General features: G+C 47.0%; 1 protein-coding gene across 1 annotated transcript; it reads right to left on the bottom strand.

The window, feature by feature from the left end:
• Positions 1-202: 202 nt before the first annotated feature.
• Positions 203-12,530, bottom strand: LOC115405240 (protein APCDD1). The gene is made up of 5 exons (XM_030114758.1): positions 12,148-12,530; positions 6,087-6,270; positions 5,306-5,837; positions 1,669-1,990; positions 203-1,579 (listed from the first exon to the last, which is right to left on the bottom strand). Exons 1-5 carry the CDS (start codon positions 12,185-12,187, stop codon positions 1,128-1,130), a joined length of 1,530 nt encoding a protein of 509 aa, XP_029970618.1. The 5' UTR covers positions 12,188-12,530; the 3' UTR covers positions 203-1,127.
• Between the last annotated feature and the right edge of the window lie 3,330 nt (positions 12,531-15,860).

The following is a 15,860-nucleotide window of genomic DNA, read 5'->3' as shown; positions in this document are numbered from 1 at the left end:
GTTCTTATTTCTCATACTTTCTGAGTCATTCTTAGTTTTCTGTTTCCTTCTTTTTTGCCATTTATTATTTCTTCTTTTTCTGAATTAATTCTTTTTTTTTTTTTTTTTTAATTATTTTTTTCCAATTTGTGAATGTGCAAGTTTTGTGTTGTATTTGTGAAGAGGAAAAAAAAAATATGCAAGTACTCAACTCACAATACACAGCAAAAAATGTTGCTTTTACAGGTGCTCAAACCTTTTTCACCAAAAATACCTCGAGAAATTTTTCCTAGTTTTTCTTCTCTTGCAAATACTTTGCAGGAAAACTCATCCCACACTTATTGGAGCAACACCATAAGAAGCACATCAAAACGTGTGGAAAACTCAGGAGTAGTGTGCTGTGACTTTTCTCAGACGATGTCTTTTCATCTAAAACACACTGAAGCATTTTTCTTTAAAAGGATAAACAGTGTCAGCAGTGAGTTTTCTTGGTGGTTTGGCCAGATGTTGGCCTCTTGCGGGACAGTTTTGGGCCTCAGGCCTTATGTCTGACACCCCTGCTTTACTATAATTAAGATCATGATCTTAAATAAAGATAAAGATATTTTCAAATCAATCAGAACGATGGATTGATCTTTGAACTGTATGCACTTCAACGAGTCCTTCAAAATAAGAGTCTGTCTCTCTGCGATATTGGATGCTCCTTTATTTAATCACTTCTCCAGGTGTGATTTTACGTACTCTCAGAGTAACCTCTAGAAACAACGTCCAGTGTCATCCAAACAAAAAAGTCTTTCTGGCTGATGTGGAGCTGAACTGAGGCAGAAAAGTTTGAAATCTTTATTTTCATTTTACAGTGTGAGAAGGTTCTGCTGTAAACGGTGACTCCTCCATGGTCACTTTGTGTGTCTTCGCAGTACAAAACTATCGATAGATGAAGGTAAATACACGATAAAAACAACATGATCTGGGCTGTGTGAGTGTATAAAGATGTGTGTGTGTGTGTGTGTGTGTGTGTGTGTGTGTGTGTGTGTGTGTGTGGAGACGTTTCCACTCTAAAGTGCAGTTTGTGTGGTGCAGCAGTGTCGAGTCTTTGGCAGACGTGAAGGAGTTCAGAGTTCCAGGAAGGTTCCTGTAGCGCTCCTCTGCTAACCGTGCCGCAGGGCGAGCAGAGCGGTGACGGCGGCGGCCAGCACCCCGGCGAGCCGCCCCGTCCCGCCCCCGTGCCGCCCGGCGCAGCCGCCGCGGCGCTGCGGCGGCCCGTCGGCGTCGTCGCCCCGGCCCCGGCTGCTGGACGAGCACTGCACCAGGGGCATCTGGTAGGACGTGGCCCGCTTCTCCGGGCGGTCCGGGCTGGAGCCGTCGCTGGGCCGCTGGCCGTTGAACAGCAGGTAGCGGCCGTGGGCGTCCTGCTCCATGCGGAACAGCTCGTACTCGGTGTGGGGCAGCCGGATGCCCAGCGCCACGCAGCCCGCCGTCAGCGTCACGTCCTGCTCCACGCCCACCTGCCACGAGCCCTGCGCGCCGCACTCGTTCCCGCTGAAGACGTTGAGGAGGGAGGTGGTGGCCACGTCCATGGCGGTCACTCTCATGTGGTTCACTGGAGGAGGAGGGAGCGCTCGGTCACAGTCCGCTCGCGTTTCAGTATCGACCGATACCGATACCTCATACGGAAACGGCCTCCGTTACCTTTGAAGACGAAGTCGGTCCCGCCCATGACGCGGGTGGAGTGCAGGCCGCGGCTGTAGCGCCCGCGGGCGTAGATGGTGAAGGTGGGGTGCTTGCAGACGGGGTCGGAGTAGTGGTAGTAGTGGCCCTCCCAGGTGTGGTTGTTGTCGTGGAAGACGAAGTGGCGCGTGAGGAAGAGGACCTCCGGACGCACCTCGCAGCGCTGGCTCACCCACTCTCCGTACAGGCCCACCGTCAGGTCGGCCCGCGGCGGCAGGATGGGCGGGTGCAGCTCGTCCGAGCGGTAGATGATCCGGCAGGCGATGCAGCCGTGGTCGTGGTTCTGAAAGGAGAAGCAGAACACTGCTAAAAGTCTGGTAACATCTGTCCAGCTGTTTGATCCTGACGTTCATGATGACTGCAGGCTTTGAAGCAAAATGTGGCGGCTGAGGTGTCGGCCGTTTTGACCTTTTAAAATCTTCTTCTTGACTAAAGAAAAGTTATTTGAATAAACTAGAGCTAAACCAAAAACCGAACAAACCACCAAAACACTTCAACCCAGCGTCAACATGAAAACTGATCCCTTTCTAACAAGGATCATCGTGGAGTGGGTTTTACGTCACGCCGCGACCCGCCGGCAGAAAACGGTCCAGTTCCACCCAGTAACCACAAATGAACATGTTGGCACCGGCCGGTTCTGGACCGGGACCAGCTCCGGCTACACGGCTTCAGATTAACTCACCGAGGCAATAAAACCGACTGGAAAAGAAACCGACGCAACCTCAAGAGACGGAACGACTGTGGAGGAGGGAAGGCGGTGTTCCACACTGCTGCTTCACCCAGAAAACATCAGGAATCTAAACCTGAACCGTTTCTGCAAAGGAGCGTTTAGGAAGGCTTGAAAAAAATGTCTGCAATTTAGGTGGAAGCAAATCACCAAACTTCAGTAGAACATAACCTTCAACACATCTGGGATCAGTTTCCACTCAGATTCAACTGAAGTGAAGAAAAAAAAAAACTGTGCAGCTCAAAGTATGCAGAAGTTATTTAAAGATCAAGTAACTATTTAACGTTTATAAAAGTGAAACTTTTCTGAAACGAAAGTCTCAGTTTATCCTCAAAAGCACGTGTCAGGAGAAAAGCCCAAACACGCACAGGGAGAACATGCAGACTCCACACAACAAGGCCTCCCACTGCGCTGTCTTTTCCGGCAGACATGAGGATTAGAAATGGTTTTAACACATAGCAAAGGATAAAGAATCTCAAATTTAGGGGTTTTGATTAATTTTCTGAATCTCCAGCTGAGGAGGTTTCATCTCTAGAGGGCCAGACCGGGAAAATAGCGACAATAATAACCTTTTAATTTAAACTTAGAAGTTTTTTCTTCAGCATATATTATGAAAATATTCATTTCATGGTAAAACCAAACAATTACCACAGAAAAATGTCAACATCAAGCTAATTTTAATGATAGAAAATAAAGTGAAATGTTCTAACTTCTCCTCTGACATTTTTGCAATTTGCTAGGTGGCCCGGATTAAAGCCTCTCGCGGGCCGCTTTTGGCCGACGGGACAAACGGCGTGATTCCAAGTTGTGAGAATGGATCAGGGTGAGAGAAGTGCTTGAAGATCGAACCATCAGTGGATTATTTTTAACGTTCAAACACTGATTATTGCAGCTTCGGGACCAAAGACTGACTGGAAAACACAGGACTGGAGTAATTCACAGGCTGCGTCCGTCTGACTTCTGAGAGGCCCACATGTTGGTTGCTGCTAGAGAGAGTCCCAGCTTCACGCTACGGGCTTCAGAGGAGCGGTGGTGGTCACCCCGGCGGTGCGGCGAGGCTTTTCTGATCGCTGTTTACATTCTGATCGTCATTCACACACTGATGGATGTTTGTTTAGACAGCGGACCTGAACAGGACTTCACTGTAATCTCTGCTGAGGGTGGCGGTGAAAACATCTCTCCACGGGAGAAGTGCTGCTCCGGAGTGTAAACAGAGAAATTACAGTCCGCTGAGGGGGGAAAAAAAAAAAGACAGGAAGAAAGAAAGAAAAGCTTCTCTTCTTTCACTAGATTTGGTCAATCAAACCAAGAGTGTACACAGCTTCTGGTTTCCATCAGAGCAAATGTTTACTGAGCACGGCTGTGAGGCCAGAGCTATTGACACACACTGCAGACCAAAGTCATTTCTGGATCAAGCTGTTTCTAAATAAGCTCGTCAGACCTGACAGGTGGACTTCAGCGCCCCAGAATAACAGAGAATGTTTAAGTTTGGAGTCTTTACCTGTGAGATCAAAAGCATTCTGACCCCAGACGGGGTGTGTGGAGGGTATCGGGGTTTATTTGGCTTCCTCGGGCTCAGTTTGGAGCCTTTCTGGTGTGTGTGGTCTTTACACGGCGGAGCTAAACTGCACGCTTTTGACAGAAAACGATCTTAACCTCCGGCTCTTTCCAGCAAACAGGAAGTAAGACTGTAAAATGAAATAATGTTCACAGTGTGATTTTACTGAACAGCTCCCCAGCTGAGACCCGGGCCATGCTGGGATTGTTTCTCTGAATATTGGTTCCACCAGCAGTGTTTGAAACATGGAGACTCACAGCGGCTTGTACAGATCAGTGAATAAACATGATCAGGCTGTCAGACCGTTGCAGGAATTCCTGAATGATTTGCAGCAGCAGGATTTCAGCTGATCTGCATCTCGTCCAACACATGGCTTCATTCTGGGATTAAAGAAGAATCTGCTGCTCAGCAGGTTTTTGGTTTGAGAAAGTGTGTGAACCAACTGTACGTTTGATTTTTAATGGGATCACAAAACCTCACACGGTAAAGAAACTGGAAAGCAAAGTTTTTCTTTCCTTCTTCACATAAATCCTCTTCTTTTTTTTTTTAATTTAATTTCCGGTTAGGAAGAAACCACTGATCCACAGAGCAGCTTCCTTAAAAAACTCATTTAAAAAAACAAGAAAACCCAAAATATTCAAATTTGAATATCTTTAGCTTCTGTATTTATGGTTAATAATATAAATCCTCCCAATAATGTCATGATTTTAGCCTTTTTCAGTGTAATAAAGAACATAATTGGATCAATTATTCTTAAAAACATGGTTCCAATAATGTAAGAACTAAAAAGTGGTTTCAAAATGTAAAAATTGCCGCCAATGATGTAATCATACCTAAATAAGGCTGCACGTCTTTGAAATGAAAACTTTTTTTGTGCTGTAAGAATCATCATCATATCCATTCTCTCTCAATCAGAGCTGTAAAAAAAAAAAAAAATTCTTATTAGGATTTTTGGCTGATGTCATTCTTCTAAGTCAGCGCTGGGCAACATAAGGTCCGAGGGCCACATGCGGCCCTGACCAGCTCTCAGGGTGTCACTGTGAAATCCTCAATCAAATTAAATTTACTATTATTGGTTTCATTACATCTAAAATAGGCATTTTTTTCCCTATCAAGAGATAACTGTTAACAATTGTTGCAAAATGTAATAATTTCCAGTGAAAATGTGAAACTTCTGTTTTGTTCTGTTTACATGAAAACGGCGCTCGGAGCTTCTGGAAACAGTGATTTTCAGTGTTTCTACCGTTTCCACGTAAACGGGCATCGTTTTTTTAAAACGTTGCCGGGGAGACGGGGCCTCAGTCTGGACTGACCTTGGCGTTCTGCAGCGCCGTCTGGTAGCTGGAGGGTTTGTAGTAGAGCCGCTGCGCCGGCTCGGTGTGGATGTCTCCCAGGAACAGCTCCTCCACCAGGTGGTCCAGGTTGTGGTGCAGGTACTGCTTCTCCACCCGCAGCAGCTGCAGCTCGTGCATGGCGAAGTTCAGCTCTCTGGAGCAGTCGTGGCCGCCCTCCTCGCTCCACAGCTCGTGCACGACGCCGGGCTCCCAGTGGCCCCCCGCCGCCGCCGCCCCCCGGCAGCTGCGGTTCAGCCTCTGGCCCAGCTCTTTGGCCACGGCGGCCGTGTGGACCACCATCTGGACCCGGTGGAGGTGGTACTCGGCCTCCGTGCCCCCGCGGATGATCCAGGAGGCCTGGCGGAGGCGGAGCCGGCCCCGGACCAGCAGGGTGTAGCTGGGCCGGGTGCAGTGGTTGTCCTCGTAGTAGAACTGGTGAGCCTGGAAGGTGTTGTTGGAGTAGAACCTGTAGGAGCGGGTCAGGAACTCCGGGCCGGGTCTCACCTCACAGCTGCAGGACGGGACCGACACACACTTCAGCTCACGGTTCAGAGGAAGCATTGTTCAATCCAGTGATTCTCTTTATCATTAAATTACTTTCAGTGATGAACTTTCTCTGGTCATTTGCCTCAGGAGGCAGAAACCAAACTTTAAACATGGAAAAACTGGTATAGAGTTTTTGTACACACAGATTACATTTTTTTGATCACGACTAATCACATTGTTTTCACAGTTATTTCACAGTGAGGGTGGGGCGGACCTGGTGGAGACCCAGTGGCCCTCCACGGTGGGGGGCATCTGCACGGTGATCCGGGCGCCGTTGTGCAGGTGCTTCAGCATGTGTTGGCACTGCGAGTCTTTGACGGAGCGGCCGAAGGTTTTCTCCAGAGCGGGCTGGCCGGAGCGGCCGTCCGACAGGTGGAGGGTGGCGCCGTCCGCCAGAACTGAACACACACACACATACACACACACAGCACCGTTAGGCTCCTCATACGCAGACTGAAATGTTTCAGATTAATGATCAGGAATCCAGTCCGCAGCTGGGGAAAGGCAAATATTTACCTTATTGAGTGAATAAAACCCATAAATGAGACCCGAGATCAAAGAGGAAAAGCTGCTTTCAGCCGTCTGGAAGTATTTCAAGTGTTTCATTGAGTTGTTTAAACTCTTTATCGGGAGTAATGGATTACTTCCACCGATCAGGTAATAAACTGATAAGTAAAACTCTGCTTTCATAACGGACTGGGACAAGCCGAGACAACCCCGACTGACATGGAGGAATCAAAACAAGAGCCGCAGTGAGAATTCTCACTTCCCAGCCCTCTTCACTCGCCGCCACGTGAAATAACAATACCTCCAGAGATTCACGGGATAAAATGTCGGAAATGAAAGCACTTCCACGGCCAAAGAAAAGCCCCGGGGCTCACATTCCAGCCAGGATTTATTCCATGTAACACTCTAATATCATCAAGATCCACCTTGAAATATGAAGACCGGGCCTTGGATTCTTTGTGCCGGAGCTGCCCGGCCAGGCGGTGTGGTTTACCGCCGAGGAATGCCGCTGCGCCTTTAATTTGAGACTAATCACAACCGAGGGAGGAACCCAAACATCTGAGGAAGAGAAGCCAAGAGCTCCGCGGAGAACAAAGCTCCATCCAGCTGCCTGACACCCAGAGAGGCGGCTGGAGTGAGCGCTCGCTGCCGCCCGGTGTGTAAAACCACCACATCACAGGGTGGAGAGGCCCGACAGCCCCCCTCCACCCTCCACCCTCCACCCGACTCAGCTGGAGGCATTAGTAACGCAGCTCTGCCTGCCGAAGCCGCGTCCAAAACCAAACAGGCTTCACAGTCTGCTTCCTGTCCGGTGTGTGTGAAGGCTCGTCTCCACGACCGTGAGACGGCCGGTGTGTGTGCTTGTGTGTGAGCGTAAAGGGAAACCTGGAGAGGTGTGCGACACACTTCCGGTGACTGTCGACTCTGAAACCACCAAGTCCAGGAGATTCTGGACCAGAACCAGCAGCAGGACCAGGAGAATCTGGACTGGGAGTCATGAGTCTCTGGAGGAAACCTTGTTCTTATCATACACTGACTGTGACCTCAAATCAAAGTTATTTTCGAAAACGAATCGAAAAATATCTTTAACATACTTCAAGTGCATTCATAAACCACACAGCGACGGGCGATTCCAAGGAGCCATCAAACGACGCCGGCTGGTTTAATTTTATGTCCTTTATTTATGTTGTTAATCGGTGATTGGAGGAATCTTTACTAAGACCCAAGCCGCTTATCTGCTCTGTTATTGCAGAATATTTACAGAAAATCAAACGCATACCTTGTTAGTTTACCGTGAATTAGCAGAGTTTATTGGTGGCGCCCGGCCAGGGTTTCCGTTTACATGACAACGGTCCAAAGGACCACTGAAAACTACTCAGTGGAAAAAGTTCCCAAAGTGGAACTTTTCAAAAACACGTCGTTTCATTCAGGAAAAAAGAAAATGCAACAAGAAAACCACCATTGTTTTCAGCATTTCTGCAGTTTCTGTGTAAAAAGACGTGGTTTACAAATCATTGCTGTGTAAATGTGTAACTTTATTGAAACAAAAATGGAAAAAATAAATGCATTTTCCCTTAAAACGTCGGTAAATACGGCCTTGAAACCATCTGTGTAAGGTAAGAGTTTTTCTTCGGTTATTTTAGAACTTGTGAGGATGAGAGAAGCAGAAGACGCTCTGGGTAAAATCAGATATATCTTTTCTGTTTGTGCTGAGACCGATCAGGGACTTTCCACCTAAACTAATCTGTCAATAAGCAGCATCAGACTAACTGCATTTAGCTCCTTTTGATTCTGGAACCTGGAAGTGAAGCCTGGTTCTGGGCAGGAGACGTTATCCAGACTGAGCAGCTCCGCAGAAATTCTCCTCGTTAAAATGAAACCTGAGTTTCATTCAAATCACGAGTGAAACAAACTAATGAGGGAAGGATTATAGAGAGCTTGATCCAGACTGGTTGTCCAGTCTACGTCTCTTTTACACTTTTAACTACAGTGGAACGACTGGATATTTGTTTTTCTCCTTGTTTTTAAAGAAACCTCAATAAGGCCATCATCAAAACTCAACCCTTCTACGTTTCCCTGAAACTGCCGCTCTCTCTGAATCAAAGCGCCCACAAAACTCCCCGAGTCCCAAACCGCGGCCAACACTTCCAGCTGGCCTGGTCTCCGAGGTGAGGTAAGAGCGCCGGGGCGAGGAGGCGAGGAGGCGAGGAGACGAGGAGACGAGGAGGCGAGGAGACGAGCCGAGAGACATGCCAGCAGAGACTTCATGTTATCTCACAGTCAGCCAGCAGAAACACAGAAAGCAAAGAAGGCCTCCGTCCGAAAGGGAAAACCATCGCATTCTGGTCCATGTGGTCAGAACCCTCAGATGAGAGCCACTCGCCGGGTCCCATCCTGAGCGTGACGTCAGGCTGTAAAACGCTGTTTTCCTCTCGGAGGCTTCTTCCAGCTGGGACTCTGCTCCCGCCCGTGGGAGCGAAGGTCATTTCTTCTTCCACCACGTTTACAGCAGGCAAGATTTCACGTCATTACGACGAACGGCGGCTCTGTTTGCCACCGGTTCTTATTGAACCGACGACAAAACGTCCAAACGTCCAAAAGAGAAGAAATGAGCTGCAACTGACCTCAGAAACAGCAGACACTTTAGATTGGGGGCCACGTGCAGAAACCTCCTCATTTTAGCAAACAATTACAACCAAAGACGACTACAGTCGCAACAGGAAGCAAATATTAATGAAAGCTTTTGGTGCAAAATACAATGAAATGTCCAGAAAAGGTTCCCAGCTGACCGTTTTTCCGAGCATGAAAAATGAACTTTTACGAGCTTTCAGCGTTGTTAGTGTGTGATTGCCTCATAAAAACTTCAGTTCGGTTGGTGTTTCTTTTCATTCATGCAGGTCTGAGTAATCTAAAAGAATATTCAATCAGAGCTCTACCAGCCCCCACCCCCCGCCCTCAAACAACTGGCTTACCAGCGGTTCACATCAGGCAGTGGAACCGATCCTGAAGCGCCAAATACGAATGGAGAACTCCTAACCTCCAGGGACTTTGATTTACTGCTGCTTCACCGACAACTTCCACAGGACGGCGGCGCGTAGCACCATAGATATATACAATGTAGACTTGGCAGACGCGTTCATCCACCGTAGATGTGTACATGTAGGCTGGAGGCTTCATGGAGGAGTTTCAAATGCCATCATTGGCGGCCATCTTGGTCCAGGCAGCTTTCAGCTGATCGCTGATACTAAAGTTTTGTGACTGATGTGAACAAAGCAAATATTCATTTCAAAATCGGTAGAAAATCGGTAAAACTGATCAAGTTCCAGTATAGAAGAACACAGTGTTCTGAACGAGTCAGCTGCCTGGAGCAAGATGGCCGCCAGGTGCGGCGTTCAGCTGCACTGGCCGGTAGCGCGGGTCAAACATCAAGCTTTTATGTACGTATCTATGTTCATCCAGTCACCTCATCATGCTCATCATGGTCATGCTGCTATGCAGGTTCCGGGGTAACATGAAGTCCAGCTGTTTGGACTTCCTCGGTAGAATTACTAATCTTTCAGAATGTAAAGTCCTCCATGGGGTGGGTAGAGTTGGTAAAACAGCTGATTATTGACTGTAGATGACTTTGGCAGGCTGGGAAAAAACACGATACGAGCTCCTTTAACAAACCCACCCTGACAGCGTGGCTCCGAGGCCGATGCTGCTCGGCTTTCTGGACGCAGAAGTAAAAAATCCAAAGATCTGCTGCAGATCAGGAACGCAGGGTGGGCAAAAATATCATCCCACGGTTCGATTTCCTTCAACGGCACAATTCACCAGACGTTTTCAACAGTTCAAGGAGACAAAATCAGGAAAATCAAGCCGTTCTATTCCTACAGGCCATAGGGGGTGTAGACTTGTTCTAGCTCTCACATTAGACCTCCGAACAGAGTTTAAATCACACTGCCCCCTCATCACAACTAAATAACTCACCTGTTAACACACCTGCGACCACAACAGCCTAAATCTGGAGGCTCTCACTAGAGAGCTAGATCACTTTTCATTCCCACCTTCCTGTTTTCAGGAGGATTCGATCCAGTCAGGTGAAGCGTGCGGAGACTCCCAGGTTCACCAGCCCCATGAACGCTCTTTAAATGTTTGATGAATTCAGTGCAGTTGAGAAAATGTTTCATCTCTGTTGATTGGAGAAGAGCGGCAACGACCATCAGCCAAGCTCGGAGCGGGGATTTGACACAAGCACAGTTCCTCTGGTCTGGTTTGTAAGTATTTAATGGTTGGTTTCGACTCTCCAAGTTTTTCTGGGTTCAGTTTCAAATGTCAAAACTCAAACTGTGCAGCTCAACTGAGCTAAGACGGAAAAAAAAAAAAAGATCCTGCAAAACACTCCAAAAAAACTGGAGATTTGTTCATGCAGACGTCCATGGAAGCTGCGGACCGCTCCTCCATCTTTACACTTCACACTGCTCATTCTACTTTTACTCCATGTTTTCTTTCAAAGGGCCGTAAACCTTCATTTATCACCCAGCTCTCAGCTTTACCTGCATTTTGCCTTTTTTGATTGTGATTTGTGTGAATTTCAAACAGTAAACTGAACTTTGGTCTCTCCATCTTTCTAAAGCTGCTTGAGCCACCTCGGGGTCAGGGGTCACTGGGTTCGATTCCTGGGCAGTGGACAAGTCACCAGTCCGTCACAGTCTCACTCACAGGCAATTTACAGACAGCAAATACCCTGTTTCAGGACTGATAGAGTAAACCGGGCGTGCACAGGGAGAACATGCAAACAGCACAGAGAGCTGGACTCAAACCAGGAAAGTTTAAGTGAAATATTCAGTCTCTCGTTTAAAAAACTCAGTTTTTAACAGGAGACTTTGAAAGTTGCTTCAGTGTTTCAGAAGCTGATTACAAGTTTGAAGTTTTTCTGAAACAGGATCATCAGTCAATTAAATGTCAGAAATAATTATAGATTATGAGAAACTCAGTTTATAGAATAAATAGAAAAGAAAGTTAAATATCAATCAGATTTGTTGGATTAAAGCAGCAGAAAGGTGAAGTCCAAGCAGCTCCACGTGCGTCCATTCCTCCTGACTGATGTCTCAAACTGCTGTTTCTCTCTGAAAAGCTTTCCTGAGGTTTTCCTTAATCCGGACTGACAGCGCATTTTCATTACCAGGAGGAAAAGGCTGCAATAACGCACCACTTAATTGAACGTTGGATCCACTTAAACACACTTCAGGATAAGTGGACTCCAAAATATCGTTTTGTTTTGTTTTGTTTTTTTCCTTTTAAATCTCAAAGCGGTCATTTGAAGTTGCCCTCCCATGTCACCGGCAGCAGATGGACTGGGTCAACAGCAATCCTGCGTCTAAGTGGCTCTTAACTCTCCCGACGCTTTCATCTGCCCAGTTTGCCCCCCGGGGGGAGTTTTTATTACAACCCTCAGACATGTGCATCACTGCTGCATGAGCTATGACACTATTATTATTGTTATTATTATTAAGTCCTGTTGCGCGCAGAGACAAAGCCACGCAGGTGAACAGGTGTGCTGAGGCGATCACAGGCATGGAGCAGGTTCCTGCCGCACTAATAACACGCAGAAAACTACACTTAGGCTTAAGAAACGCTGAACTGAGGTCAATAATCATCGCTCACACTTGAAAGCGCGGATGGATCTCCGCGCACAGGTGGAGGAGAACGTGCGTTCCACACTTCGCTGCACCGCATGAACCCTCAAAATAACACCCGGCCATAAACACAGGAAGGATCCTCACCTAAAAGAGCAGCCAGCAGTATTGTACTGGACGGCCCCATCGCGCATTCAGAACGAGCCTCGCTGGTCGCGCGGGTTATTTTCAGCTTTCCTTTACGCGGCGTCCTTGGTAATTCCCCCAGAAATCCTCACATGTTGGATCCAAAGCGCGGAGCAAACTCCCGGCATCACGGGGAGCGCGTCTCGAGTGGATCCCGCCGCAGGAATCCGGGCCCGGGCCGTGAAAACATCGCACAGATGGAAGAAGAGTAGAATCCGAGTCCCGCTAGGCGCGCACGCTGCCGATCGGCGTTCAAAGTGAGGCGGCTCGGGCACTTTTACGCGCGTCCCGTGTGCGTCCTGTGTGCGTCCTGCGCCGCGGAGCCGGAGGAGGGCTGGAACATGTGTCCAGATTGGACTCCCCTCCTACTCACACCCACCCAAACAGATATCTGAGGGGCGTGGACGGTTTGAAACCTCATGCTCTCAATAGAAGGGGGAAAAAAACTCGCACACTTTTTTGAGAGAATGACTTTAAGTATGTCATAAACAAGTGAACTATTGTCCAATGGAAGCTGTAAGAAATAACAGTGTGATCAGAGCACAGTCTCCAACAGGGAGGCTTCTGTTTTTTAAAAATAAATGTCATTATTGCGCCACAGTGGATCCCTTTTGGGTGATTTTTCTCCAATAATGGATCCGTTATTTGCTTAATTTATCTATTTCTGTTGCAGTTCACATGACTGGAACATTTTGTCATTTAATGCTGTGTGGTCTTCTCAGGTAGCTCTGATTCTTAAACACCTGCTTTTACAGTTGTTTTCACCGGACCATCTTCATCTGAGTGAAGGTCAAGGGGTCACAGGAGTCACAGGAGTCAATTCCAGCTTATAAACGGTGAAACGATCACTTCATGTCGACTTCAACGCATTAAAACAGCCCGTTTCACATGTTTTTGGATGTTTGGGGGAACCCTGGATACCTGCACGGCCAACAGGAAACAGACAGCCCTGGTGGAGGTCAGAGTGCATCTCTCCGCTTCATCTCTTCACAGATTAGAATCCGGTCCTGGTTCGTCCTCTGAAATCTCATGTCTATTAACAGGAAACAAGATGTTTCCTCTTCACAGTTCACTGCCACACACAGCTTCTTCTGTGGTCACCGATGGTTTAAAGTGAGTTTATTCGTGCTGCGTGTTTAACACTGTCAGCTCTCAGTGACGGGGTCCCTGGTTCAAGTCTGAGCAGGAGGCCTGCCTGGGTTTCCTACGCCGCGCTCCTCCTCCAGCCCAGAAACATGTGCTTGACATTCACTGGTGACTCTGACTGTGTGTGTGTGTGTGTGTGTGTGTGTGTGTTCCTTCTCAATCCCTTTGAAACTTGTGGTTCTTTTCTTTCTCATCTTTTGACCCCGAGGCGACTCCAGCCAGACTGAAGTTGAGCCAACTGTGTTCTACTTGATACAAAACTTTTATTGTACATGTAAACTATAGTGAAGAATATTATATTATTTTGGCTTTAATAGTTTAGAATTTTAATATATCACTCCCAAAGAAATTTATTTTAATGAATTTAAACTTTAACTAGACTGATAAGAAAGTTAAGCTTCTACATCTTTTCATTTGGACACATTTTATCCATCTATACAGCAGAATAACAAAAAATATATTTATTTTTGACAATTTTCATATGTGATAAATTAAATTTCAAGACTGCAAAATCAGTGAAAATAGTATGATCTGATGCATTATAAACAGCATTAAACTGACCCAGTCACACATATTGACCCAATATATCAGCTCACATTTTGATCGAAGGTGAAAGTAACTCACTGTGGTTTGAAGAATCACTGCTATCATTGAAAATAGTTCCTGTTATAATGTGACTAAAAAGAAGGAAAGTGGCTTCCAGAATTGTTTTTAAACTTTGAATTCTCGTGTTCTCATATAGAAAGAGGTAGTTAAGGAGGTCAAACCTGGTATAAAAACAGTGTTTCCAGTGCTTATCCACTAATCCTCCCAACATCAATCAGGAGAGCAACGCTCAGCTGAAGGAGTTCTAATTAATTTCCATTGTTTGGCGTCTTGACCCTGAGCGCCGCCGTCCTCGCTGTTTGCTCTGCTTCCTCTAATCCTTCATCCACGCTCTGGGAGACTGATTCCCGGCCTCCTTCCTTTCTCTACCTCGCTCTTTTTCTCCTCTTTCAGTAACCGGAAAAGCCGCGGAGCAGGATCCGGACAAACAGAGCGCCGGGATTTAGGGGACGCCCGGAAGGGGAGTTAATAAGGAGGCGAAGCTGGAGGCAGGGAGGTGAGACTGGGAGGCCTGTTCTGCTGTGCTGACCCCTGTGTTGTCCTGTGTGGCCAATCAAAGCATCGCTGCACCCTCTTTGTGCCGCTGCAGGAATGTGATCTATGAGAGGTGGAGATAAGCTGGCTTTGATTGTCAAAAGGCTGAATGGAACAGTAAAACCATTAGAGGAGAGAGAGAGAGAGACGGCATCGGGGGCAGCTGAGCATCTCATTTCCTGTGAGAACGGCTGATATGAAGCATGAAAACGTCCACGCTGCTGCAGACGGGCCGAGACTTAAGACTCCCTCAAAGTTTGCGTCTCTCCGTTTCTGGTTTAGGCGAACAGTTTTGTTTTTTTTTTCTTCGTTGCAGAATTTGTGTCACTTCTTGCAGTCTGTACACTCGAGCTCAGCGTCATGGGCTGAATGAAGCGGTCTCAGTCAGACTCTGAAAGCCACAGGAGGGAACTCTCTCAAAATATCAAATATGGCTGGTTGAATTTTAATGATCCATAAAACATGCTGCGTTTCCACTGAGTAGAGCTGCGCTGCTTCGCTGCTGCTCTTCGCGCTGGACCGTGGTCATTTGGTCCTTTGGGAGGAGTTAAACTGGGTTAAAAGGATTTGTTTCTGTTCGGTCTGATGTTTCTTGCATCTTCATGATGTTTGTTTAACCTTAATACTTTTCCAAGCTTCGACTTGAACGTTGATTATTTTGTCACAATCAACAACCTCAATCTTTTTACCCCAATCCCAAAAAGATGGAGTTCATGAGATTTGATGTTTCAAGTCAATCATCAAAAAAACTGGAAAGGATTATAGGCATTACATGAAGAAAATAAAATAACTTTCAACCTGAAGGAACTACGGCTTTAGTGAACAGTTGTTCTGCACATGCTCAGTAGGGGGGACCCGGGTTTGAATCCTGGTTGCAGCAGGAATGGCATCTAAAGCTACGGTGCAAGTCGCAGTGACCTGACGTAGCAAAAGAGAAAAGCTGAATAAACAAGAAAAAGCAGTAAAACTTGACCTGAAAAACTCTTGTAACCCGCACTTTGGCTTTGCAAGTCAGCACACTCTCGATCTGAGTGGGACATGAGTGATCTTATTGGTTTTCCTCAGAAACGAGTCAGACAAGTGATGGAGGTTCAATATGGCCGACATCTGGCGCTGCAGAGACGGTTTGAAACGACGCCGTTAAATCAATCCAGACTGAGAGAGAGAGAGAGAGAGAGAGAGAGAGAGAGAGAGAGAGAGGTCTTTTCATCTGAGCAGTCTTGGTAAACACTCCCATGTGCAGTCAGAGATAGATCCCATTAGGCAGAATCGGCCTGCAGGGTCAAGGACAAAGCGCCCTGAATGAGTTTATCACAGCAGACACAGAAGGAAAACCCAGAGGACGACTCCGGCAGAGCTGTTCTGACTGTGTTCATCTGTTTTCAGCC

This window comes from Salarias fasciatus, chromosome 18 (genome assembly GCF_902148845.1).
Source record: "Salarias fasciatus chromosome 18, fSalaFa1.1, whole genome shotgun sequence".
In the NCBI taxonomy this organism is placed as follows: Eukaryota; Metazoa; Chordata; class Actinopteri; order Blenniiformes; family Blenniidae; genus Salarias; species Salarias fasciatus.
The sequence above is the reverse complement of the archived record's forward strand: the minus strand, read 5'-3'. Positions and strand labels throughout refer to the sequence as shown.

What these genes read in the sequence shown, in the direction of transcription:
- LOC115405240 (XM_030114758.1), bottom strand. Translation starts at nt 12,187, where the DNA reads ATGGGGCCGTCCAGTACAATACTGCTGGCTGCTCTTTTAG. An exon ending in ACTGCTGGCTGCTCTTTTAG is followed by an intron (nt 6,271 to 12,147) that starts GTGAGGATCCTT and finishes GTGTGTGTTCAG; the next exon opens with TTCTGGCGGACGGCGCCACC. An exon ending in CGGCGCTGCAGAACGCCAAG is followed by an intron (nt 1,991 to 5,305) that starts GTCAGTCCAGAC and finishes TTCTCCTTTCAG; the next exon opens with AACCACGACCACGGCTGCAT.